Source organism: Acomys minous (assembly GCF_964271855.1).
Source record: "Acomys minous genome assembly, chromosome: 14".
In the NCBI taxonomy this organism is placed as follows: Eukaryota; Metazoa; Chordata; class Mammalia; order Rodentia; family Muridae; genus Acomys; species Acomys minous.
The window spans coordinates 42,878,754-42,906,152 of NC_140496.1; the positions used below are offsets into that span (position 1 = coordinate 42,878,754).

At 50.7% G+C, this 27,399-nt stretch overlaps 1 protein-coding gene and 1 pseudogene across 10 annotated transcripts in view; one reads left to right on the forward strand and one right to left on the reverse strand.

Moving 5' to 3' along the window:
* CACNA1A (calcium voltage-gated channel subunit alpha1 A) overlaps nucleotides 1-27,399 on the reverse strand; it is a 247,265-nt gene that overhangs the window by 32,783 nt on the left and 187,083 nt on the right. For all 9 annotated transcript variants that reach the window (XM_084756459.1, XM_084756458.1, XM_084756456.1 and 6 more), the window contains exons 29-34: nucleotides 22,511-22,675; nucleotides 20,601-20,711; nucleotides 14,039-14,122; nucleotides 6,962-7,078; nucleotides 6,608-6,673; nucleotides 6,384-6,499 (exon numbers count right to left, since the gene is read on the reverse strand). In XM_084756459.1, coding sequence (XP_084612585.1) covers nucleotides 6,384-6,499; nucleotides 6,608-6,673; nucleotides 6,962-7,078; nucleotides 14,039-14,122; nucleotides 20,601-20,711; nucleotides 22,511-22,675 — 659 coding nt within the window. The remainder of the gene's footprint in view (nucleotides 1-6,383; nucleotides 6,500-6,607; nucleotides 6,674-6,961; nucleotides 7,079-14,038; nucleotides 14,123-20,600; nucleotides 20,712-22,510; nucleotides 22,676-27,399) is intronic.
* LOC311583179 (small ribosomal subunit protein eS26-like) lies at nucleotides 1,906-3,192 on the forward strand (annotated as a pseudogene). The gene has a single exon. The product of its transcript is annotated as a small ribosomal subunit protein eS26-like (transcript).

Genomic DNA, 27,399 nt, shown 5'->3' on the forward strand with positions numbered 1-27,399 from the left:
AACTGATAGGTCAAAGAAAATGTTAGAAGGATGCAAAAATGGAAATAGCATTAGTAAAGAAGGCTTTATGCATGAAGATTAACATAGCTGGATGTTTCCAGAATAGATAAGAAAACTAGGAAGCCCATGTAATTTACGAAAGTCTGAGTTAGTTAGTTAGTTCAGGTTTGTAAATGATTCTTAGAGACTATATAGATAACATTGACATTTCTAAGGTCAAAGTTCAATACATCAATGTCAAATGTCTGTTTAAATCAATGATGCTATTGATCTGCTCTTGTTGACCACAAAGACTGGTTTAAAGGATGGGCATGTATGGCTAATCTAGGTTTCTTGGTTTTTTTGTTTTGTTTTGTTTTTCGAGACAGTTTCTCTGTGTAACAGCTCTAGCTGTCCTGGGACTTGCTCTATAGACCAGGAGAACTCACAGAGACCTGCCTGTCTCTGCCTCCTAAGTGCTGGGATTGAAGGCGTGCGCCACCACCGCCTGGATGTAATCTATGTTTCTTATATATAAAGTGATTTGCTTTTGTCCAGGCACACGCAGTAGTTGAAATCCTTGACTGGCGTAACTGACCCCTCTGGGTGTTCAGCAGTCCTACTCGCAGGCCTATACTGGTATGGGCAGAAGGATTAAAAAGTCAGTATTTACCCCCTTTGCCTCCAAGGTCAACTAGATTCTGGGGCACTGTGGGGCATCTCTAAATATGTTCTGTAATCATGGTGAGTCACCTGCTCTCTCGGTCAGGGAGGTCATGGAGACCCACCAACTGATTCTAACCAGCCTCCAGCCTCCAGAGGTGTCCACACAGAGGAAAGAGTCTCTTTGTGCCTAGTGAAGCTGTGTTCAAGCAAGGTCTCCCATTTGTCCTTACAAAAATGGAGCAACTATTAATGGAGCCAGAGGTCCCTCAAACACAAGCAGTGATCCCTGAGGATCAGACCCTCTACTGGGCTTGACTAGAGGAAAAAAAAAAAATTAAAGAAAAGAAAAGAAAAAAGAAACAAAGAAAGTGATTAATTTTGGCCATCTACGGGTCTTTACCGCCCAGGAAGAAAGATAATATGGCTGGAGAGATGGCTTAGAGGTTAAGAGCACTGTCTGCTCTTCCAGAGGTCATGAGTTCAATTCCCTATAATGAGATCTGGTGCCCTCCTCTGGCCTGCAGGTGTACATGCAGGCAGTATGCTGTATACATAATAAAATAAAATAAATAAATAAATCTTTTTAAAAAAGTATTAACAAAAACTTTGCTGGTGCAGTGGCACACACCTTTAATCCCAGCATTTGGGGGGCAGAGACTGAGTTGAAGGCCTGGTGTACCAGGACAACCAGGCCTACATACTGAGACCCTGTTTCAAACAAACAAGTGCTGCTCAGATTTTTTTCTGAATGATTTGTTTATTTTTATTTTATGTGCATTGGTGTTTTGCCTGAATGTATGTCTGTGTGAGTATGTCACATCCCCAGGAAGTTGAGTTACAGACAGTTGTGAGCTGCCAATGAGGGCCTGGGAATTGAACCTGGGTCCTCTGGAAGAACAGCCAGTGCTCTTAACCTCTGTGCCATCTCTCCAGCCCCTTGTTTGTTTGTTTGAGACAGAGTCTCTGCGTAGCTCTGGCTGTCCTGGCACTCACCAGGTAGGCCAGACTGGCCTCGAACTCAGAGATCCTACCCGCCTCTGCCTCCAAGCGTTGGCATTAAAGGCATGAATGCATCACCATGCCTGGCTCATTTGCTCAGATTTGAGACTTCAGGCTTTGACTCACTGTAGAACCTACCTGAAGCCTGGAGAGGTAGACTTACATAAAACAAACAAACAAACAAAAAATGAAACCAAAACCAAAACAAAAAACCTAAAAAAAAAAAAAAAATCAAAATTCTTCTCTTTCACTCTCTAGCGCCACCTGGGAGGCCCTTACACTGTGACTGTAGCCAATCCAACGTCTGAGCTGCTGCCTGAAAACAGATCCTGCGGAAAACAGATCCTGCGGTCGTCACTGCTGAGTCAGGCCGTGAAGGCCAAGAGAAGAGTAAGGAAGGGCCCAGCAGATGGGCGCTCTTGTGAGCCCAGTTAGTGAGGAACTTTGACCTGGATATGGCTTCTGGTTCCCTGCCCAGGCTTTTCTTTTAGTTCTCCCCCAACATCTCTTTTCACAGACCAGTCAAAGTCCCGTTGCTCCCTGCATCTGACAGTGGAGGGGAGATGTGCTCTCTGGATGGGTAACTCAAAACTTGATTCCTCCAATTCAGCTGGCAGGGGCCAGATTGGTTGTCACCACAAATTTGCAGTAGCACTCAGGGTGATCTCTTCAGAGGATGGGGGTGGGGGGTGTTAAGAACAGGAGGTAGAAATTGTCTACGCAGTTTAGGGTAAAAAGGCCCAAAGTGCAAGTCTTGCCTCCAAGATGACCAAAAAAAGGAGAAACAACGGCCGTGCTAAAAAGGGCTAAAAAGGGGCCTCGGTCACGTGCAGCCAATTCGATGCACCAACCGCGCCCGGTGCATGCCCAAGGACAAGGCCATTAAGAAGATCGTCATCCGGAACATTGTAGAGGCCCCTGCTGTCAGGGACATCTCCAAAGCCAGCATCTTTGATGCTTACGTGTTGCCCAAGCTCTACGTCAAGCTGCATTACTGCGTGAGCTGTGCCATTCATAGCAAGATGGTCAGGAACCGATCCGTGAGGCCCGGAAGGACCGAACACCCCCACCATGGTTTAGAACCGCTGGTGCTGCACCACGACCTCCTCCAAAGCCCATGTAAAGACAGGACAGAAGAAAAAAATACTTTGGACAAATAAAATGGGAGTTACACTTAAAAAAAAAAAAAGGCTCAAAGTAAACTTTCTTTGCTAAAAGCCAAAAATATCCTTGTGCTGCTTAGCAGCCGCCGTACCCACCCCACCCCCAGCCCCAGACAGGGTGTCTCTGTGTAGCCCTGGCTGTCCTGGAACTCACTCTGTAGACCAGGCTGGCCTCGAACTCACAGAGATCTGCCTGCCTCTGCCTCCCGAGTGCTGGGATTAAAGGCGTGTGCCACCACTGCCCAGCAGCAGCCCCATTCTTGTCAGAGACTAGATATGCTGTGCTGGCTAGTCTTATGTCAACTTGATGCACAAACTACAGGCATCTGAAAGGAGGGAGCCTCAATTGGGAAAATGCCTCCATAAGATCAGGCTGTAAGGCATTTTAAAAGAGCCCAGCCTATTATGGGTTGTGTCATCATCTCTGGGCTGGTGGTCCTGGCTTTTATAAGAAAGCAGACTGAGCAAGTCATGGGAAGCAAGTCAGTAAACAGCACCTCTCCATGGCTGCATCAGCTCCTGCCTCTAGATTCCTGCCCTGTTTGAGTTCCTGTCCTGACTTCCTTGGAGGATGAACAGTGATATGGAAGTATAATCCAAATAAACTCTTTCCTCCCAACTTGCCTTTTGGTCACGGTGTTTCATTATAGCAATAGACCCCCAACTAAGATATATGCCAAAGTGTTCTGGGGGCCCCTGATGTTTGACTTGTTTCCCAAACAGCTTTAGGGTTACCATTTCAGCAGAGAGAATAGTAAAATAGCAGTGTGCCGGATAGTTTTATGTCACCCTGACACAAGCTAATGTCATCTGAGAGGAGGGAACCTCAATTAAGAAAATGCCTCCATTAACCCAGTCTCAGAAAGACAAACATGGTATGTACTCACAAGTGGGACATTAGCTACAAAGTAAAGGACAAGCACACTACCATCCACAGACCCAGAGAAGCTAAGTAAAAAGGAGGGTGGACCAGGGTTGGGGGTTCCAGGGTCGGGGAGGGTATACAGCCTGGCTTTTTACTACTTTGTGGGTTCTTTCTTCCACCCTTTACTCATTTTCTTCTTCCCTTTCAACCCCTAACACTGGTTAAGAGAGAAAAAGGATAGAGAGGAAAGGAAAGAGATCCCTGAATAAAGGCAGGGGTCTGAAAGGGGGGGTGTTATCTTAGACTGCTTCCTGCTGATTAGGGGCATCCAGCTCCTTGGGGCAAGTATGAACTTCACTGTCAGGAGATTTAATTTCTTCTTCTTTGCACATAACTACTCAACAAACCGTGACCAACGTCACCAACAACCCTCTGTGCCTCTCAGGGCCCCAGCACTTATATACTGTGTGAAAAGTCAACGTGTGACTCCAAATGTCACGAAAGCGCAAAAACTACCTGCAGCTGGCAAAATCATGGCCCCCACCAGGGCACTAGACAAATCATAGACAGCTCCTGAGAAGCAGCCCCGTATCCCCACACCTGGGAGGGATTAAAACGAAAACATATTCTTATAATATTTCTGTTTTTGTTATTGTTTGGTTTTTTTGTTTTGTTTTGTTTTGTTTTTTTGAGACAGGGTTTCTCCATGTTGCCTTGGCTGTCCTGGACTCACTTTGTAGTCCAGGCTGGCCTCGAACTCACAACTCACAGAGATCCGCCTCCCTCTGCCAATAAGCAACACCCTTCATGGGCTCTTGTGCTAGCTACTTTTGTGTCAAGTTGATATAAGCTAGGTTCACCTGAGAGGAGGGAGTCGCAACTGAGAAGATGCCTGGGTAAGACTGGCCTGCAGCCAGGCCTGTAGGACATTTTCTTTCTTTTGGTTTTTTGGAGCCATCTGCCTGCCTCTGCCTCTCAAGTGCTGGGATTAAAGAAAGGTGTGTGCCACCACGCTCAGCTTGTAGGGCATTTTCTTAATTAGCAATTGAGCAGGGAAGTCCCAGCCTTTTGTTGATGGGGCCACCCCTGAGCTGGTGGTCCTGGGTTCTATAAAGAAAGCTGGCTGAGCAAGCCAGGGGAAGCAAGTCAGTAAGCAGCTCCCCTCCATGGCCCCTGCATCAGCTCCTGCCTGCAGGTTCCTGCCCTGACTTTCTTAAGTGATAACATGGATGTACAAGGCAAAGAAACTCTTTCTTTCCCAACTTGTTTTTGGTCATGGTATTTCATCAAGGCAATCGTGACCCTAAGCAAGACAAACAGTAAATGTGTGTTGAGACAGAACTCCTGGTCAGGAGAGTAGGCCTCCTGTCTAGGGTAAAAAAAACCTCACAATCCAGTTGGGCTGGGTCGATCAAACAGTCTTTTCTTTAGGAAGATGGGCTTACCTTGAACCATGCTTAAGCTATCACTTATTATAGCAAGTTTCCTGTTACTAGAAACTTCATAGTTTCTTCAAGTCGGGCATGGTGGCGCACGCCTTTAATCCTAGCACTTGGGAGGCAGAGGCAGATGGATCTCTGTGAGTTCGAGGCCAGCCTGGTCTACAAAGAGAGTCCAGGACAGCGAAGGCTACACAGAGAGACCCTGTCTCAAAAAACAAAACAAAGACAAAAAAAAAAAAAGAAACTTGAAAATGGTCAATCTATGCTGGCTAAGATGGGGTGGGGATTGTGAGAAACAGACTTTTTCTATTGAAAGTAGCTAGTGAGCAAGGGCTCCTGTTTTCTGAATCTTCCGTGTCCCCTTTGAACCCATTGGCTGATCACATCAGCTTGTGAAGTAGTTGCCATCAATGGGGTGAAACACAGACACAGTCAATACCTACATCAGGGATACAAGACAGAAACTACTTTGGTTTTACTTGCTGGGTCTCCTGGATCTTGCTGTATGCTTTGTTTAAAAAAAAAAAAAAAAAAAAAAAGAGCTGCCTTGTTTTGTTAGTGTGTTCCTTTGTGAGACAAGGACTCCCTGTTAAGATGCTGGCCCAGTCTGCCTAGCAACCTATGACATCATTACCTACCTGCCAGTAGGCGTGCCCCTGCCCAGTATATTAAAGGACAAACCCGCCTCACCTGCCCCCCTCTTATTCTCTTAATCTCTTGCTTTCTCTCCTCCTCTCTCTTCCTCTCTCTGTCTCTCTCTCTCTCTCTAGAATGCCCCCCTCCCATCTCTCTCATGCCCATATATTTCTTTTCTTTCTTCCTTTTTTTTCCTTTTTCTTTTCTTTTTTGGTTTTTAGAGACAGGGTCTCTCTGTTAGCCTTGGCTGTCCTGTCTTGCTTTGTAGATCAGGCTGGCCTCGAACTCACAGAGATCCGCCTGCCTCTGCCTCCCAAGCGCTGGGATTAAAGGCAGGAGCCACCACGCCAGGCTTGTTGTGGTGAATATTTCATATCTCATATTTCATTGGTATTTAAAACTCCCACCTCAATTCAACTAGATAACACCGGGAATATTCCTTCTACGCTCCTACCCTGTCCAGAAAGCAGTAGTTGGAAGAAGAGGAGGAGATCTGAGAAGGACTTAACTTCACCCCAACTGGCAGAATCAGAGGGACCACATCCCCAGCCAGAAGAGTAATGATCACACAGGATGAAGACAGGTTCGAACCCAACCGAAACAGAAGCTCGATTCCCCCAGGCCCCTCCTCACCGGAAGAGAAGCATAAGCGCCTGGAAGAAGGTCCGGAAGTTATTGTGCTTAGTGATTTGGAATTCATCCTCGTCGCTGTCCTCATCTTCCATTTCAATGCCGATGTTGCCAAACACCTGGAGAGACGGAGGATGACGACCGACCGGGGCAGCCATAGCTGCCCTGGCTCCCTCTGTGGCCGGCTCCCCTCCCGCAGCCCTGGTACCCCAAGGGTGTGGGATCACCTGCATCCCAATGATGGCGTAGATGAAGAAGAGCATGGCGATCAGCAGACAGACATATGGTAGGGCCTGGAGGGAAGGAAGGCAGTGAGGAAGGGTGCCAGGCAGCTTGCCCAGAGCTGCTTGCACTGGGGTCAGGTGATCACGCGCCCAGGGCTGCTTGGGTGCGGGACGAAGTCTTCAGAGCTCTGTAGACACTGTGCGCTGACTTTAGGCAAGAGTCGTGCTCAGGGGTGGGGACGTAGCTATCACAGAAGTACTTTCAGCCTGGTTTCCTCATCTCGCCCAGAGCTAGGGGTCTGCTCTGGCCCGGACCAGCAGCAGGAGAGGCGGCTGCGGCCGCGGCTGCGGGCTCACCTTGAAGGACTGCACGAACGTCCAGAGGAGAATGCGGATGGTGTAACCCTGCCGAAGGAGTTTGATGAGTCGGGCAGCACGGAAGAGGCGGAGAAAGCTCAGGTTGATGAAATTATTCTGAGGAGATGAGGAAGAAAGGTGACCATCCACCCACCCTGAGGAGCTTAGAGTAGTCAACACTCACAGAGGCCCCTACGTGAAGCCAACCAATAGGAAAAAAGCAAGCCACACCCCAAATAAAGAGGGAGAGGAGAGAAAGCACCGTTAATGCAATGGAGCAGAGGGGAACTTAAAAAAAAAAAGGAGTGGGGTACGGGAAAGGAAGATATCAACTGAAAAGCTTAAGCCCACCCAGCCAGGCCCACTCACAAGTGGGGGAAAGGTCGGGAGGAGGGGAAGTAGGAGAACCAAACAGGGTTGAGGAGGAAATAACAAAAGAGCACGGAAAAGAAAATAATACATCCGAATCATCCAATCAGGAAAAAAATCGAGATGGTTTTTATTTCTCCCAACAACCAAATGCACTGAGACGATAGGACACAAGCGGGTCAAATTGCAGAACCCAGCACAAGAGTACAAAGCACAGACACGGGCGGGGTGGGGGAAGGGCGCCAGCACACGCAGGCCTAGGGGGCAAGTGCGGTTTCGAGGGCATGTTACGCTCGGGGCCAGAAATGCATCTGTCCTGGGACTCACCGGGCACCCTGCCCTGCCCTGCCCTGCCGAGCTGCCCACCCGCTCCTGCCCGCCCTGACCTCACCCCACGGCCCAGAGGAGCAGCGGCCTGGAGCCAATGGGGAGAAGCGGAAGGGCATCTTTTCTTACCCCCTTGGCGAGCGGGTATGGGGAGGACGGGAGGGAGCTGGGGCTGTTCGGCTGCAGGGTGAGTCCTCGCTGCCCGCTGAGTCGGAGAAGATGCATTAGGGGCCCTTTTCCCCCCTCTCAGGGATGGCTTCTCAGCTTCTGGGGCTGGGTGGTGGTCTCGGGACCAGGCCTGAGGGAAGCAGGAAGGATCTCAGCTCCCAGGGCGAGTGGGCTCTGATCAGCCCAGGGCCTACCAAGGGGCCAGTGCTGGGGGTGGGCGGATGATTACTCCTGGCCCCAGGACTTCCCTAGGTGGGCCCTGTCTGTCCTCCAAACCCAGGTCTAGTCGCTGCCTCTGGCCTCCCACCCAGGCTAAGTGGAGACAGGAAACTGGGCAAGGCCCAAGCCTCTTCACGGGAGCTTAGTGACCCAGTATAGCCAATGAAAGTAATTTGTTGGGCCTGCTGAATTTTTTTTTTTAAGTTGTTACTTTTAAAATCAGATTTTGCCCACCAATCTGGCTTTTTTTTTTTTTTTTTCTCTCCCTTAGGCCTCTCACAGCTGTCCCTGGAGCCTGGCTGTATGCTCTCCAGCTTCCTAATCTCTCTGGTTTTTGAGTTTTCTGCCTGGGGACCACACGGTCACTACCAGCAGGCATGAGGCAGGAGGGCACTGGGTCTCTGGATAAGTGGGAGCTTTCTGCCCCAGTCTAAGGATTTGTCTTGGAGCCAGATCACACGGCAAGACTGGATGAGCTCTAATGATGCCGGCTGTGTAAGCGGCCCAGACAGCAGCGCTCTTCTGGCCTTTCATCTTTCCCTATTTGCACAGTGTATTGTTTATTTATTCCAACATGGTCGAGGCATCATCCAGGCTGGTCTTGAGTCTGAGATCCTCCTGCCTCAGACTCCCAAGTGCTGGGATTGCGGGGGGTGGGGGTGGGGCATTGCTATGCTCTGTTTTGGGGCGGTAAATTCTATGTTTAGCCTGCTTCCTGAAAGAGGCAGCCCTTTACTGGACCTGTGCCTTGAGCTAGCCCTGGCTTGGAAGCTAAGAGGCAGTGACTGGAGTTTGAAGGATTTCTGAGGCTGGTAAGAGGCCTCTGGTGCAAAAAAAAAAAAAAAAAAGTGGCCCTTGGGCTCCTGGGGGTGGGGAGTAAGCCTTTTGGGCCCAACCATGGTGACTGCTCCAAGGGCCTTACACAAGGCTGCAAAAAAACTAGCTAAGAGTCACCCACCGTATCCTCTCTGCTGACTTGATGCCTGGTCCTGCCTGGCCACCCAGTTCCACTGGGATGGGACCAAGGAGTAGTATCCCAACCCTCTCCCTGAAACCTCTCCCCCCCCCCCCCCCCCAGAGAACAAGCCATCCCTTCCATGGGGCAGATCATAACATGTGGGCTCGGCTGAACATGCAGAGGTCAGGGTTCCTGGGAGCAGTCCAGGGCCGGGGGAGGGGTGGGCGAGCAACCCAGCACATGCAGAAGCAGGGATCTAGCAGCTGCTGAGCATGCTCACACATGAGGGAGAAGGGGTAGGGGCCAGAGAAGTCAGGGGTCTTAGGCCTCATCCGCTCCTGCAGCTCTTCCTGGGTCTGCTGTGGAGTCCTGTTAGCACACAGAGCTCCCAAGAGGGGTCCTCTGTCTACTCAGACCCCCACCCTGGGCTCCAGGGCCCGATGGAGCAGCAGTGGAAGATCCAGGCTCAGGTGTGTGGGGGATGCTGGTCCTTGTGCTCTCCCCAGTGACATACTCAAGGGCAGGTGTCCTGTGGGTTTGTAGAGTGGGCACCACTCGCCCCAGATCCCAAAAGTCCTTGCTAGTAGCGGATGCATTTTACCCGCCAGTCCCGTCCCTCAAGCCCCAGGCTCCTAGCTGGGATTCTTCTGGGGCATCCAAAGGATGCCTCCGACTCAAACTGGCTAGAGGTGTTCTCCCCACAACCCCGGGCCTTTTCCCACTCCTAACTTCCGTCTCTAGCTTTCCAGAGACACCCAGCCCTACCCTTCCTTCCCCAGGCCCTGCTGAAGACCCTCCTGCCACCCCCTACCTCCCCCACTGTCACCTCCTGGCACCCACTTCCATCAATCTTGTCTACTCAGCGCCAGAGGTGCCCCTAACTTAAATCCTCCCACATCTGTTCATTGCTCAGGATGGAGCCCCGAGGATGCCCAGTCCCTTCATCTTTCCCAATCAGCTTCCTCCCCTGCTGTACGCAAGTCCCCTTCCTTGCAGTCTTTGACCTCTGCAGACTCTTCCTGGCCACAGGGCTGGGGGCCCAGGGCACCTGGCTAATGTGGCCTGTTCTTTCTCGCAGTGCGGTTACAGTTTCACGTAGAGTAGGGGTTGTAGGATCAAAGTCAGCCTCCCCTACTGCACAGTTAGCCAAGCAGGGTAGCGACAGGGGGGCCACAATTTGCACCTTTATTAGTGTCACCTGACAGGGACCAATGTTTACTGTGGGCACACCACTGGAGGTTCTTCCGAGTGTTTCTGTGGAGGTGGGCAGAGGTGGGGGGTCACAGCAACTGACGATTGTGAAGGGGGACAAGGAATAAGGTGGGAGGAGAGAGAGAGAGAGAGAGAGAGAGAGAGAGAGAGAGAGAGAGAGAGAGAGAGAGAGAGAGAGAGAGCACACACGTACTTGTGGGGTCTTGAGGATAATATGGATGCCCAAGTCTATTCATTCTCTATTTACTTGAGGCAGGGTTACTGTGACTATGGCTGGACCAGACCTTGCTATGTAGACCAGGCTGGCCTCAAATCCGCTAGCTTTAACCTCCTGAATATTGAGATCATAGCTCTATGACTCCACTCTGTGATAGGGGTGGGGAGACGGGTCCTCCCTGGGGTCCTAGTGGAGGGAGAGAGCGCTCCTTTCTTGCAAAGGACGCAGGACCCATAGGAGCAGAAGCCTCAAATTCAGAATCCAATAAAAACCAACCAGAGGGAGCTCTACGAAAGGGGAGAAAAAGAGGGCAGGAGACGGACAGGGCGGGGTGGGTGGGGCATGCAGTGCTCGGGCATCCACCGGCAGGGCGGGGTGGGCGGGGCATGCAGTGCAGTCACAGTTAATGTAAGGCATTTACACTTCAGAAAGAAGTAACACCAACCGGGTTCTAGGTGCAGATGTTGAAGATGGAGGGGGAGCGGGCGGGCGGGCGGGGGCAGTTGGGGAGGCGATTCAGCGTTTTTAATTTAATTTTTTTTTAGGTGGATTTGTAACCAGTGCCAAAAAAAACCAATGGGTTTCGGTTCCCGGGCGGGGAGTGGGGTGGCAGTGGCGGTGGCGGTGGCGGTGGGTTGGGAGGTAAAGTCATTGGTGTATGGACACACAGACCACGTCATGGGTGAACAAATGGATTTCATAGTGCATTTTGATTGGATGAGTTTTTCAGACGGCGTTGCGCCAATATACAGTTTAAACAGCAGGCATGGAAAGAGACAAGACAAGAAACACAGTCATTATCCATTGCGCATGGGCAAACCCGCCCCCCGGCCAACTCTGGGCAAGGTATAAAAGCCCAGGGCTGCGCTAGCGCTAGGGTCTCTGTCTAGTATCCCAGGGAACTGCCTGCGCTCCTGCTCTCCTACCTCAGCTTGACTCTAGCCTCACGGATAGTGGCCTTACCTGGGTCCTAGACAGGGGCTACCGCACCCGCGCAGGGTGAGGACAGGCTATACCACCCCCCTCCCCATCATCTGCCCCTCAAAATGATGGTGTCTCAGGGCAGTTGGGCTGCTCATCAAACTACACTCACGGAACCAATAACAACAGAAATAATAATAACCATTGGGTATTGCTGTTTGTGGCAGGTTCTGTGCCAAGCACTTCAGGAGATGACTTCTTTTGTGTGTACACTTATGGCTAGATGCAGAGTCTCCCACAGACAAACCTAGAGCTCTGCCACGGAGCCACACACCCACACGCCATGGGTGGCGTAGGGTCTAAGGCATGTGCTCACTGTAGTATTTGCAGGCAGCGGCTCTAGCACTGAACTGCATTTCCAGCCCACTTCCCCTAATTTTTTTAAAAAAATTACATTTTACTTATTTATTTTGTGTGCCCGTGTGGGTCCCAGGGACTGAACTCAGCTAAGGTGGTGATTTGAATAAGAATGCCGCCCATAGGCTCACATAGTTGAATATTTGGCCCCCAACTGGTGGAACTGTTTGGGAAGGATTAAGAGGGGTGGCCTTGTTGGAGGGGGTGTGTCACTGGGGAAGTTTTGAGGTTTCAAAAATTCATGTCATTCCAAGGTGGCTCCTAAGTTCGTCCCCACCCCACTTCATGTAAGTTCTCAACTATTTTTCCGCCTTCTGGAACCAAGAGCTCTCAATTAAATGCTTTCTTTCATACGTTGCCTTGGCCATGGTGTCTCTTCACGACCACACCTTAAGCCATGGAGTCATCTTGGTGGCCCGTGACTGTTCTTGTCCACCCTTTCTTTTCTCTAAAGCAAGAGCCCTGCGGGTCAGGCATTCTGTGTGTCTGCTCTTTTGGCACGTTTGGTTTTGTGCTCCGTCTCCAGCAGCCGTAGCTCCCCAGGAAACGGCAGGTGCTCAGTGTGTGCTCCCATCAGAGTCTGAGTGAGGGTGAGTCCTGTATGGAATGGATGAAGTTGGTAGCATTATCCCTACTGCAAAAGAGGTCATCTGACAAGAGAGACGTGGTGGTGGTGGTGGAGCTGTCAGGCAAGTGTAATGGTCTAGATGTCTCTGAATTGGCCTCTATGGGCCACCATCCTACCTGCTAGAGTAAGCAGTGGGGATCTACACCTATGGATGTCTTTTTTTTTTTTTAAATTTAAGACAGGGTTTCTCTGTGTAGCCCTGGTTGTCCTGAACTCACTTTGTGGACCAGGTTGGCCTCAAACTCAAGAGATCCACCTGCCTCTGACTCTCGGCTCGACCTATGAATACCTTACTGACAACTGGAAGTTCCAACCAACTCTACCTGCTCTCTACCTTGCCCTCTTCCCAAACTCTGAACCGAAAGAGACATTGTCTTAACGCTGCCTGACCCTCCTGTCTGAAGGCCCCAGCAGTGCCAGCCTTGGAGGAGTGGGAAATGACTAAGTCTGTTCTGGGGGTATCCAGAGTTTGCAGGAGTCACTCAGGCCTTGGGTGAGTCCCTTCTGGTGCTGGGTGTCAGTCAGGTTCCTGCTGTGTGAAAAGAGATGACTCCTTTTTGCCCATCCGGCCCGTGAAGGACTCACTTCCTTTCCCCATTTCTCCTGGGTCAGCAAGGGCCACTGGTGGGAGAAGACAGGGAAGACAGGGCCTCTCCCCACTGTGCTGTCTGCAAGCGGCCACTCTGGTCTGTGCCTAGCCCTTCCCACTGAATTTCTTTGGATCCTTCACCCTCTTGGACAATTAATTGTCTCACTCGTTAGTCCTTTCAGACCCTTTGAGACAATTCTCCTGTGCACTGATCTGGGACCGTTAGTGGGAGCCAGTTTGTATGAGGTGCTTGGCACAACATTCTCAGCGTGTTTTTGTTTTGCTTGGGGTGAGAAGACCAATCCAGGGCACCACACAAGCCAAGCCAGCACTCAGAGGCTGGGCTGTACCCCCAGTCCAGTTATTATTATTTCCATTGTCATTGGGGGAGGGGCACCCACCCCACTAGTGACCCTAGGCATTGATGCTTTGCTTTTTGCCTTCTGGTCCCCTAGGAGGATCTCCTACTGACCCTTAGTCTCCTGAGGGTTCCCAAGCCAGGGCTCACTGGCTCATGGCCAAGGGCAAGGTCTGGGAGGGGAGCTCTGGGGTCCTGGGTTTACTTGAAAAGGGATAATGACAATCTGGTCTGAAAGCCCAGGAACTACCCCACTTTCCCTATTTGGAATGCCTGGGGCCAGTGGAGGGCCGTTTATTCGAGGGACTAGCCTAAGGCCTTGAAAGTGTTATCCCTGCCATGGCCAGCAGGGGGCAGTGGACCACAACCTGTGAGCTAGTTGGAGCAGGAACTCCTTTCGCTTTTTTCACCAGCCACCAGGCAGGGAAGCGCACTGCTCAGCCCTGGGCCCATGTCCCGTCACTGTGACCCTAAGAGCTCCCTTTGCACCCTGAAACCACCACCCAGAAAAACCTCTCCACATTCCAGTCTCAGGCTGCGCATCTGAAGTTCTCCCTCTATGCCGCTAGCCAAGCGCTGGTTATGGCCCACTGTGGCTGCCAGGAACTGCTGCTTCTGGGCTCCCCCCTTCTGCTCCCCCGCCCCCACTACACCAGCCCAGAGTCACCCAGAGAGAAGCTGGCAGGAGACTTACCCCAAACTCGGTGACGAGGATGTCTGTGATGCTGCCCAGAACAGTCACAAAGTCGAAGATGTTCCAGGCATCGCGGAAATAATTCTAGAATAGGGACCCACAAAACAAAGATGCCAACAGAGGGCTCTGTGCCCTCACCTCTCAAGGCCAGAAGGGGCAGATTAGGGTATGCCAACTGTGTGGCATCCACGTCATCAGAGAACTCCTTGCTGATCCTTGACAGCTGGCCCCAGATGGGACTCAGAAACCTGCCCCTGCTCTGCTGGGCCCATGGAAGTGTCTGAAAGTTCCTCAAGTCCTCAGGATAACATTGAATTCCTCACAAAAGATGCTAGGAGTGATGACTATGAGACATTGTAATTCCCCCCAACAAGACAGGGTTTCTTTATGTAGCCTTGGCTGTCCTGGACTTGCTTTGTAGACCAGGCTGGCCTTGAATTCATAGCAATCCACCTGCCTCTGCCTCCCGAGTGCTGGGATTACAGGCGTGCGCTACCACGCCCAGCGTAATGTTTGTTTTTAATGACTTACTAATTTTTATTTAATCTGCATTGGTGTTTTGTGTGCATGGGTGTCTGTGTGAGGGTGTCAAATCCCCTGGCCCTGGAGTTACAGACAGTTGTGAGCTGCCCTGTGAGTGCTGGGAATTGAACCCAGGTCCTCTGGAAGAGCAGCCAGTGCTCTTAACTGCTGAGCCATCTCTCTGAGACATTGCAATATGAACAGGCTCCCCTTCTGTGGCCGGCAGCTAAGATGCGGGTAGAGTCAATATTTAAAACCAGGCTGAGGGGAGCTCAGGCACTGCATGCAGCACCTTCCCCCAGCATCCCCCTCCCGCCCCCAGGACGCTTAAGGCCACTGTCTAATAGGGCAGCCTGTGAGTTCAGATCTCATCTCTACCACCAGAGCTGGGTGGCTGTGGGTAAATGGCGTAGCTTCTCTGTGTTTCTCTTTCCTGATGTGAGTGAGAAGGACAAGAGAGGGCACTGCCACAGGGTCTTCAAGGTGGCTGAGGCTGCTGTGAGCAAAGCTAGTGCTGCTGCCAATGAGGGGTATTCTCACTGTTTCTCCCTCCCTGCCTTCCCCCTACGTGTGTGTGTGTGTGTGTTGCACATACACATGTCTACATGGGGATGGAGGCTACAGGTCAACTTCAGGTGTTGTTCCTCAGGAGACCGCCATCTTGTTTTTTGAGGCAGGGTCTCTCACTCAACTAGACCTCACTGCCTCAGTTAGGCGAGCTGGCCAGTGAGCCCCACGTACGGACTCTCCTGACTCGACCTCCCCTGATGGAATCACAGACGCACACCACCATGCCTGGCTTTTAGATGATTTTTTAAAAAATTGAATAATTGCCTAGTGTGGTGCCTCACTCCTATAATCTCAGCACTTGGGAGGCAGAGGCTGGTGGATCTCTGTGGGTTCGAGGCCAGCCTGGTCTACAAAGTGAGTCAAGGACAGCCAGGGCTCTTGTTACCCAGAGGAACTCTGTCTCAAAAAAATTTTTTTTTGAATTATTGTGTGTATGTGTGGGTGTCTGGTGTCCTGGAGCTGGAGGTACATACAGGCAGCTGTGAGGGGTTTGATGTGGACTGCTGGGGGATCAAACTCGGGCCCTCAAGCTTGCACAGAACACTCTGTAAGCCGACCCCAGAGGTCTCCTAACTCTACGGCAGCTGACTATTCCAAGTGGTGGCTGGATCCCCAAGCAACTGGGAGGCAAAACACCTCCTTGATGAGTGAAAAAAAAAAAAAGCCCCTGTTGATAGAAGAAGCCACAGACTCAGGGGATGCTTGTTACCGCCTCTCCTGACTGACACATGTCCCAGCTGCACTCTTATCCCATGCTCTTTGGCAACAGTCACAGCCTCAAATCCCCAGAGCTCCCCCCTCCCCCCGGCCCCCAACAAAACTTTCCATGTGAGCAGCGTTTCCCTTGACTCTCACACAGTCCTCCTGCCTCACAGGGAAGGCCCCAGAGCTGCGGGTGGCTGGGTCATCAGACAATGAGCATGGGGTTTGGAGTCTGACAGACAGTAGGTGCTCAACAGGTAAGTTCTGGGGTACGCTTGCCTGGAGGGCATTCGGGTCCCATTGGCATTCTGGCATTTGGACCCACCCTTCCCTTCCCCCCATATATCATCACTGGCTTTCTTTACACCCTTGCGCCCCTGCCTTGGGGTCAGGGCCTGGCTGCAGTTCTTGACTGACAGCCACTGGGTGCTCAATACTCCATCTTCCTCCCTTGGGATCACGGCTGTCGAATGTGCTCTCTGCTGCCACCTGGAGGGCTCCAGTGGGAAGGGAGCCCCTGGTGCCCTGAGCTGAGAGCCAAGTGGCACCGTTAAAGACACTGCTAGCAGCAGTGGTGTCCCTGTCCTTGACGTGTCTCCTGTCCTGTCCCTTCCAGGTAGATCCCTTGCCATCAGCCCTCATCTCAGACCCCTGCTTCTAGGTGTTTGGCCGCAGATCTCAAGCCCAGAGTCTGTGTCACCTGAATGCCACATGAGGAATTTCAGGCTTTTTGTAAAAGGTTCCAGAAGAGTTGACACCACAAGGGCTGGAGCCTCAGTCCCAGCACAGTGGAAGACTGGCTGAGAAGAGTGTCCTTCCAGCTGGAGGAGGCCAATGTGTCATCTCTGTTTTCTCAAAAGTGCCCATGAGTGAATGCAAACACAGCAAGGGATCCGGTGTCCACTCAGGCGGAAAGGTATTTGAACCCATGTTGGGTTAGGCCTGGAGCTGACCCCTTCCCTGCACTCTCTCTGTGGTTCTCCTGTGTAGTGCAGCCTACAGGAGACATGGGGCCTCCTGGCTGCACGTTTGCCTCAACATAGATAACTCCTGCCTGCAGGTACACAGCTCAGTGCCCCACTGCACGGACTATCCCTACAGAGCCTTCTGGCAGTACTCATTTTAAAAAAAGTAGAGCTGGAGAGATGGCTCAGAGGTTAAGAGCACTGGCTGTTCTTCCAAAGGTCCTGAGTTCAATTCCCAGCAACCACATGGGGGCTCACAACCATCTATAGTGTGATCTGGTGCCCTCTTCTGGTGTGCAGGCACACACTCAAGCAGAACAGTGTATGCATAATAAATAAATAAATCTTTAAAGAAAAAAATATGGGCCGGGCATGGTGGCGCATGCCTTTAATCCCAGCACTTGGGAGGCAGAGGCAGGTGGATTGCTATGAGGCCAGCCTGGTCTACAAAGTAAGTCTAGGACAGCCAAAGCTACACAGAGAAACCCTGTCTTGAAAAAGCCAAAAAACAAAACAAAACAACAACATAACCAAAAACCAAAAACCCAACCCCCCCACCCCCAACTACTAGGTGGAAGCCAGGTGTGATGGTGAATATCTTTTATCCTGGCCTGGCACTCTGTTAGTTCCAAACTAGCCTTGGATACACAGTGAGACCTTATCTCAAAAAAAATCCCACAAGATTGGGCTGTTCATGGTGCTGCTGCAGGGGAATTGAGAGTTCGAGACCCACCTGGCCTACAGTGTGAGACTATAAAAACAGGACCAGAAAACCAAGGTTTGGGGCTGTTTCCCAACAACATGGAACTTTTGGAGGTAGATCTGGGACAAATTCAACTTGAAGACATTTGCCCATGTGTTGCTGCTGGTGTGTGTGTGTGTGTGTGTGCATTTGGGTCACACCTGTGGACGTTAGAGATCAGAGGCCAATGAAGGGTGTTTTTTGAGACAAGGTCTCTCACTGGCCTGTGGCTTGTTAGGCTGTTGGCTAGTGAGCCCTGGGAACCCTCCCAGTGCTGGGATTACAGATATGCACTGCCACACATGTCTCTTTCATGGGTTCTGCATCTGAATTCATGCTTGTGTGGCAAATACTGCACTGAATGAGTCCGGCCTCCACAGTCCCAATGAGCGGTATTAACTCTTTCTAAGATTTACAGAATCAGAGCCGGGCGGTGGTGGCGCACGCCTTTAATCCCAGCACTCGGGAGGCAGAGGCAGGTGGATCTCTGTGAGTTCGAGGCCAGCCTGGTCTACAAAGCGAATCCAGGACAGCCAAGGCTAACACAGAGAGACCCTGTCTGGAAAAACCAAAAACCCAAAAACCAAAAAACAAAAACAAAAAAAAACTCAGTCCATTCCGTTCTCACTCCAGGGGAATACCCATGATGGCTGGCATGGTGTAACATTAAAGAGATGGAGCCTCGGGCTGGAGAGATGGCTCAGTGGTTAAGAGCACTGGCTGTTCTTCCAGAGGTCCTGAGTTCAATTCCCAGAACCACATGGCAGCTCACACCCATCTGTGATGGGATCTGATACTCTCTTCTGGTGTGCATGAAGACAGAGCACTCATGTGCATAAAATAAATAAATAAAAGCTGGACATGGTGGCGCATGCCTTTGATCCCAGCACTCGGGAGACAGAGGCAGGTGGATATCTCTGAGTTCGAGGCCAGCGTGGTTTACAAAGTGAGTCCAGGACTGCCAAGGCTACACAGAGAAACCCTGTCTCAAAATCCCCTGCCAAAAAAAAAAAATCTTTAAAAAATTATATATATATGGCCTAGTGAAAGGAAGTGAGGTTTCAGACTGTGTGGGGTAGAGGCTGTGCCAGGGACCTACAGGGTAGAGGCTAGGTGGCATGTGAGACCGGGAGGAACTAAGCTCTCATGGGAGGGAGGCAAGCTACTGGGGCAAGCCAGCTTCTTTCTCTTTCTCTTGACTTCTCAGCTGCTATGACATAGGGGCTGTGCTCTGCTACCTCCATGGCCAGTGGCCTCCCCATAGGCCCGAAGGCTGAAATGCCATGGGCTGAAACATCTGAAACTTTGAACCAAAGATAGATAAACCTTCCCAGCTTAATATGTTGCACATCCCAGGCATTTTGTTATAGCAACGGGAAACTGACTAACACAGCAAGACGAAAGAAAGCTCTCCTGTTTGGTCGGCTGGTGGAAGATAAGGATGTGATGTTTTCATATCTAATTTCACAGCCCTCTACCTAGCCTCTGATACCCTTCGGGGTCTTGAGGGCCTGAGATTAAAATTATACCATCAGTTTAGACAAAATTAGGACATGATACACTTTTAAAAGAGAAAAAAATGGGTTTGGATAAAAGAGACAATTTTAGAATACATGGCATAGCCATGCCTGACAGCACAAGCCTGCCATCCCAGTGCTTGGGAGGCTGACCCACGGGGACTGCAAGTTCAAAGGCAGCACTGAGGCACAGAGCAAAGGCGAGTCCAGCCTGGGCCTCTGCTTTCCTTTTTTTTTTTTTTTTCATTTGCTTGCATATGTGTGCATGTTCCTGTGTGTGTGCATGTTCCTGTGTGTGTGTGTGTGTGTGTGTGTGTGTGTGTGTGTGTGTGTGTGTGCATGCATTTGTAGGCCAGAGGACAAACTCAAGGGTCATGTTCAGGGATGCTGTCCCCTTTGAGATAAGGTCTCCCACTGGCCTAGAGTGTACCAATTAGGCTCCTTGTCAGGCCAGGGAGCCAAGGGTCTTCCTCCCTCTCCTTCCCCAGTGCTCGGATCACAGTGCATGCTGCATGCTGCCATCCTCTTGTTTGTTGGTTTTTTGTTTTTTGTTTTTTGAGGCAGGGTTCCTCTGTGTTACCCTTGGCTGTCCTGGACTCACTCTGTAGACCAGGCTGGCCTCGAACTCACAGAGATCTGCCTGCCTCTGCCTCCCGAGTGCTGGGATTAAAGGTGTGCGCCACTACGCCCGGCTTCATACCCAGCTTCTTGTGAGGCTTCTGAGGACTGAATTCCTCATGCTTTAGAGCAAGCACTTTGCGGACAGAGCCATCTGTCAGCTTTCTGCCTGGGTAACTTAGTGAAGATGGAGATGGCTCAGCAGTCAGCAGCACTTGCTGCCTTTTTAGAGGACCTGGGCTCGGTTCCCAGTCCCCACGTGGAAGCTCACAACAGCCTATATTTGTACTCTCAGGAGACTTGATGGCCTCTCCTGGTGTCCAAGAGCACCAAGCACATGTGGCATACAGGCATACATGCAGGCGAAACGCCAATACACATAAATAAAACTGACTAAAAATCAAGGTGAAAACTAAGGAGACAGTGAGTGGGTGGAGTGCAGTGGTAAAGGTGCCACAAGTTTAAACCTCAGATCCTGGGAAGTCTACTTCCGGCGTCCTGACACTGTGCCGTGACATCTACTGGGTTAAGGCCACAACTGTCTTCTTTCCTTCCTTCTTCCTACCTCCCTTCCATCTGTCTTTCTTTCTGACAAGTGTTATTCTGCCCCAGAACCTCCTGCCTCAGCCTCCCTCAGCTAGAGGGACATGCCTGGCCAGTGTGAATACTAAGGACTGTGCTCTGTGGTCCACGTTCCCTTTCATCAGTACCCCTGACCTGCGTGGTGGGGCAGACAGCTGAATCTACATGCCGCCCCTGGTAAATGTGGACTGGGCCTCCCTGGTGCTCCCAGGGTAGGGAGGTAATGTCTGGCTAAGGTGTGGACTTCTGCTGGGGACCAGGGCTTGGGGTCCAGAGCACACACCTTCTCCCACACCCTGAGCCCCCTGCCCTCCCACTGCCCATTGCCCTCAGGCCCCACGTACCAGAATCCCAAAAGCCATGACTTTCAGCACACACTCAAGAGAGAAGAGGGAGGTGAAGACGATGTTGAACACTCGAAGGGCATTTTCATAGGCCATAGAGGCTCCGTAGAACTAGATGGAGGTGAAGAGCGGAGAGGTCAGTGGCCTGGCCGGGAGCCGGGCTGCAGGACTAACCTAACCACCTAGAGACGACAGTAGCCCAGCAAACTCTGTACCACGAGACAGGGTCTCACTCTAGCACTGCCAGCCTCAGAACCATGGTAACCATCCCAGCCTCAATTACACACACACAGCATCAGTCTTTATTTGCGGCAATCTTTCTCTCCTGATATGCTGAGTACTTACTTCTTAATTTACTTACTACAAAGCATCTTTTTTTTGTTTGTTTGTTTGTTTTTCGAGACAAGGTTTCTCTGTGTAGCCTTGGCTGTCCTGGACTTGCTCTGCAGACCAGGCTGGCCTCGAACTCACAGAGATCCATCTGCCTCTGCCTCCCAAGGGCTGGGATTAAAAGGCGTGCGCCACCACCTCCTGGCACTACAAATCATCTTTTTATTTTTTATTTATTTTTATTTTTTAATTTTTTTTTTCAGTGGCTGGAGAGACAGCCGTGGGTGCTGGGAACCGAACTCTTATATTTATGGTTGTGAGCCTACAAAGCATCTTAATGACAATGTAGCCAAGTTTTCTTGTCAGTTCAAAGAGGTTATGCATATATATTTACTTTTGTGTTTGAACATGTGTGTGTGTGTGTGTGTGTGTGTGTGTGTCTATGGACACAGGTGCTTATGTGAGTGTGTTGTGTGCACATGTGCATCACATGTGTGAATGACTGTGGGGACCAGAAAGCTGGAGATACAGGCAGTTGCGAGCTGCTTCCCATAGGCCACTGGGAGCCAAACTCAGGTCCTCTGGAGGACAGCTAGGGCTCCTAACCACTGAGCCATCTCTTCAGCCCTCCAAACTTTTCTTTTAGCTTATCGTTTGGTGTTGTTAGTAACGGAATCTAGGACCTCATGTATGCCAAGTAAGTGTTATGCCATTGACCCACATCCTTCCTCAGGTTTTATTTTATTCTTAAATACTTAACTACATATTACTTGGCTATCATGTGTGTATCGACACATGCATACATGTGGCGGTCAGAGGACAACCTGCAGGAGTTGGTTCTCTCCTTCCACCACGTGGGACCTGGGAATCGAACCCGGGTCACCAGGCTTGGTGCAAGCGCCTTTATTAGTGAGCCGTCTTGTCATCTCTTTATCCTTTTACTTTTGAGGCAGGGTTCTACTGTGTTGTCTATGCTGACGGTGTGTTTGTGAGTCACGTGTCTCAGCCTCCGAGCCGCTGTGTGCTACTGAGCTGCTTGAACCTCCTGGTTGGCACAGTTACTGTTTTTTGGTACTCTCCAGTGCTCTACTAGTCAAATAATACACAACCGTTATAAAGAGAGGAGGGTCTGGGAATGTGGCTTCATGGTACAAAAATAACCTAGAATCCCTCAGCGAAGGCTGGGGCGTGGCTCAGAGGTAGTGCAGCTGCCTAGAATCCCCCAGTGAGGGGTGGGAGCCCTAAAGTTCTGGACCCCCTCTCGAACTGTTCCGATGAGGAGAGTGTCCGCTCCTCTCCGTGAGGCCCCTGCTGCGCCCTAGGGAGTCAGGCATCTGATTGCCCATAGAGCACAGACTAGTTGGGTAATACCAGAGGGACTGCAGAGAGCAGCCCAGGCTTAGTTTAAGGTTTCTGGGCGGAAGCATTCTGCCTGAGTACCTAGGAAGGGGCTGGCCAGGCAGTTTGGCAGGAACAGCGCGCATGGCAGGTAGAGGAAGAGCAAGGAAGGCTCAAGGTGGCAGTGCTGCCTGCCTGGGATGCTATGCATGGGTCTGACACGGGGGGCGGGGGTGGCTCACCTTCATCATCAGCACGATGGTGTTCAGAGCGATCATGGCCATGATGGTGTACTCAAAGGGCGGGGACACCACGAACTGCCACATTCGGTACTGGAAGCTCTGCTTGTTCTGGGGCATGTGTCTGGTCAGCGGCTTGGCACTGATGGCAAAGTCGATGCAGGCCCTCTGTGGGAGATGCCAGCGCGTGAGAGGAGCCGACAGCAGGGAGGCCAGCTGCTCTAACCTGCTGGTGCAGCTGCCCTTGTTCTGCTGGCCCCAGCTGGGATCCCTGCAGTCCCTCAGGGCTCCTCACAAAACCTGACAGTTGTGTTGCCTGTACCAACTCGGGAAGAGTCACCACATTGCCGTCTGCTTCTCTCCTTTGCAAGCAGATGTGGAAAACCAGTTCAGAGAGGCCGGGCTTGAGGCACAGCTGGGAAAAGCACTGCCTGTGAAAGCCAGCATCTGCCCTTCAGGTCTGACACTTCCTTCTGTATTTTTTTTCTCTTCCTCCCGCTCTCCCCCACCCTCCAGGATTTTATGTAGCCCAGCCTGGTTCCAAGCTGCTTCTGGAGACAAGATGACTTCCTAGGTGCTGGGGATAGGAGCCCAGGGCCTCCAGGACTGTATCGCCTGAGCTACATTCCTAGCTGCTGTCTCTGCATTTGAGCAGCCCGGTCTGCAGTAATCCTCTTCCTTGCTCCAGCCTTCCGAGCACTGGCCTGTCAGTGCCAGCTCAACTGTTCTTTCTTTCTGAGTCCCATGAGTCTCCTTGTCTGTGAGGGAGGCTTGTGGGACAGAGAGGATGACATGTGGAGGCCGAAGAGCTGAGCTTCGAAGGCTGCAGAGGCCAAGGCCATGGGGGACTAGTTTATAAGAGCCATGAGGAATTCAGTTCAGCTTTCTGTGGTCATCAGGTACCAGAGAACAGCACGGAAGGGAGCTGAGGTGTGTGACAGGCAGTGCTTGGTGCCTTGTTCAGTGGGCCACATAGGTTAACAGGAGATCTAAGAAAAAGACTGACCCATCAAGGACCTTTGGGATGCTATGGGGTTTCAGAGTTTTACTGATCTTTATGAGGTAGGAGAGGCTCTGATACACACACACACACACACACACACACACACACACACACACACACACAGTTTTTTTGTTTGTTTTTGTTTTTCAAGACAGGGCTTCCCTGTGTAGCCGTGGCTGTTCTGGACTTGCTTTGTAGGTCAGGCTGACCTCGAACTCACAGAGATCTATCTGCCTGCCTCTCCCTGAGTGCTGGAATTAAAGGCGGGCACCACCACACCCGGCTTCTGGTATATATATATATATATATATATATATATATATCAATGACTCACGCTAGCATGTAAATCAGGTTTGCAAAGTGCTGAAGCAAGTGAGACAAGAGAAAGGCATGCAAAAGGGTCTGGCTGACTGGAGGGCAAAGTTGGCAAGATGTATCTTGAGACTGAGTTCGGAAAGAAAACGAAAGAAGCGGAATTCAGTTGTTTGTGAGACCTTGTAGGTCCTTACACAGTTCACTAAAGGGAGGAGGGAGGAGTGCCTGCCGGTGAGGGTGGCAGCGGCTAAGCATGTCCTCGCGCAGGCAGTGGTCTCCTCAGGGAACGCTGGGCACACTTCTCCATACCCTCTACTTGAGGCTGTTCACTCAGCTTGTGGCTTAAGGAGCTGGCTCCGGCAGCAGGAGCAGCAGGTAAAAGGGCTCTCCTCTTCCGTACAGTCCTGGGCCGGGCCAACCAGGGACGGCCTGCCCCCACTGAACCCATGGGAGGGAGGGAGGACCCATAGCAGCCTAGCAGGTTCCCAAGATGAAGAGGTGGCACAGTTCACGGAGAATGACACAGGCCACCAAGCCCAGCCCAGCAGCCTCCCCTGACCTTGTTCTACCCAGTGTCACTCCTCCCACAAGCCACTGCTACAAGGGATGCTGTGGTGGCTCTCACTAATGTCTCCTTTTAGTGTTCCCTTGGCTTCTGAATCTCACGACCGATGGCACCTGCTTGGAGCAGATGGCAGTGGATGCCAGAGACCTTGGCCACTCTCATAGCAAGGTCTCATTATAAAATGTTAACCCTCAAGTGTCCTACGGGCCTGTGAAAGCATCTGGAAGAGCAGTGAGAATAACATGCAAAGGGTCTGGACAAAAGCCCCCTGCATGGGTCGGAAAGGCATTCCCAGGGGCCATAAACTTGCAGAACGAGAAACCTCAGTCCCAGGGGTGTGCTTCCTCCCTCTGAGTTGTTAGCCAGGAAGTTCTCTGAGGCCCCACAAACCTTGAAGAGACCATTGTTACTACTCTTGGCTACCAGCCAGAAATAGTAAGAGCCTGTTGCTGAAGACACTGTGCTGTGGTTTCAGCTCATGGAGAAATAAAGTTGGGGATAAACTGGATGCTCCTTCACTATTGAGCTGGTTTTTGTAGTACTGGAAAGAGTGACTAGGTTGCTGAGGAAGGACCGTCACCAATGGTCCTGCTCAGCTATGTGCTATATATAGTAACTCCGTAACAGCAGGATGTGCCTACCCGTACAATAACGGCATGACTGTTAGGGGTGCAACCAACCGCTATCTGATTGGCTTTAAAGCTTGCTTTGCAGGAAAGAACCCCATCTGGTACTGAAATTCAGGAAGAAAAATATAGTTGGTCATAAGCCCCAGTGGATTGTCCACTGCCATTGCTTTGATAAATACAAGTGGTGTCCTGTCACGCCATCTTCTGAACATCTGCGGTCCATGCCTACATATACTTCTGTTGTCAGTTTGGGGGCACTTCTGGATTTTTCTGTGTTGCCCTGGCTGTCACGGAACTAAAGGCATGTGCTGCCACTGCCAGGCGGACACATTTCATTTCATTTTATTTTTTTTGTAGTGAGCGGTGGTTATTGCAGAGATTAAAAACTGGTCAAGTTTCAGAGAATAAGTGGCTGTTTGTGGCCAAGTATTCCACTGCTCAGCTGTAAGTAGAGGGAAACAGGCATCTATATCACCAGATCCAGGGCAGGAGGAGGCAGAAAAAAAAATATGTAGGAACAAGAGGAAGGTGTGCAGTTATGTGCAGCTCTTTTCTATAAAAACTCTCTCCCTCCGTAAGCAAAGAGGAAGGCTTACAAGACTCAGGGAGCTCAGGAAACTCACATAACTAAGGACGCTCAGGTAACTTACAAGACTCAGGGAGCTCAGGAAACTCACATGACTAAGGAAGCCCACAAAGTTATATTCACTAGGCCTCTTCACAACGTTATATGTGCAGTAGAGAATTGTTGGAGAAGAGCCTGCAAGTTGTGTAGAGAGAAGGGATACAGCTATCATAATGTGGGCTTTTGGTGATGCAGCTGTTTTTAAGTCAACTATGTTTCTGTAAGTGACTCCAATAAACTTGCTGATTCATACAGCTAGGCCTGGGTGGAACTGTCTCTTTGTTTTGTCTCTGGTGGGTTATCTGGGGGTGAATAGACATCTGTTTGTATGTCCTTAGAGGAAATCATATAGTCGCTCTGGGAGGGACCAAGGGCTAGACCTCTGATGCGCTATCCTTTGCTCTGAGGTAGCATGGAAGAAGGTTGTGTGCCAGCTTGGCTAACAAGAATAAAGCAAGCATGGACAGGACCACTGAACTGGACATGCAGCACGAGAAAGAAAAGTCCTTTCGTGGATACGCAGGGCTGCTTGTTACTGCAGCACAACCTGATCCAGACTGACTGATACATCCTCCTGAAATCTGATGTATGCATTTTATTTTCTTTCCTGGAAACCCAAAGGAGAGCTATCTCGCAGATTGTCCCCCGCTTGGGAACCTTTGCTGCTGTTTTATTCCCAATTTCCCCACCCCCCCACCCCCCACAAGTTGGTTTTGTTAGGTCTCAAACCTGGAACAAATGGGTCACTGAGGTGCCCATTAATATATCAGAGCAGACCTGGCCTTGAGGCTTCCCAGCATCTGCCAGTCCCTACCTGTTACAGAGTGTGGCTTGCTTACCACATCTCCTACCATAAACCTCTTCAGCCCAGGGGCTGGGTTGGCTTCCCCCGGCTGCCTTTCCCTTTATAATTTAGCCATTTTGGCTACCTGGTCTTTTGGTCTACCCTTTAACCTTCTTGGCCAGTTTCTTGGCTCAGGCTTGGTGGTTCCTCTCCCTTCTATCTTCCTCCTCTCCTCACATGACCTGGCTCAGGGTCAGGGTCTCTTAGGGTTCTTCCAGATGTCCCATTGCTAGGACCAAACTATTGCCATGTTCTGTTTGTTCTGTATCTAACCTTCATGTTCTGTGTGTTCTGTGGGAACTTGTCCTCTAGGTGACCTCGTTCTTCCTGTGTTTCTTTCAGGAATGACTACGAACTACTATAACCCGCACCTGCCAGCAATTTCCAGAAACTCATACCCGGGCAATTAGATATGATCAGCACCCAGTGTTCCTCTGAGACAAAACATTTCCCCTCGTGATTTAGCCTCCACCCAACCCACCTAGAGGTCAACATTCCTGTGACCCACAACCCCTGCTTACCGTTTTTTCCCTTTATAAATCCATTACCCATGAAGCTCTGGGCAACTCTCTTATCTGCTGCATCGGGAAGACTTGCGGTCCAAGTTCGAGCCCGTAATAAAGGACCCTGTGTGTACTGCATCGGTATCAAGTCCTGGTGGTCTTTTGGGGGTCTCGCGATCTGGGCACACCATCTTCTCTGGCCTATGCTCTCCTTTTATCTACAATAAACCTTTTCTCCCATCATATCTAGAGGCAGTCTTGTCCTTTCTTCTCTCTTTCTTTTTTTTAAATCAGGTGTGTGTGTGTGTGTGTGTGTGAGAGAGAGAGAGAGAGAGAGAGAGAGAGAGAGAGAGAGAGAGAGAGAGAGAGAGAATGTGGGCCGTGTACCAGTTTTTGAACATGGGCTAC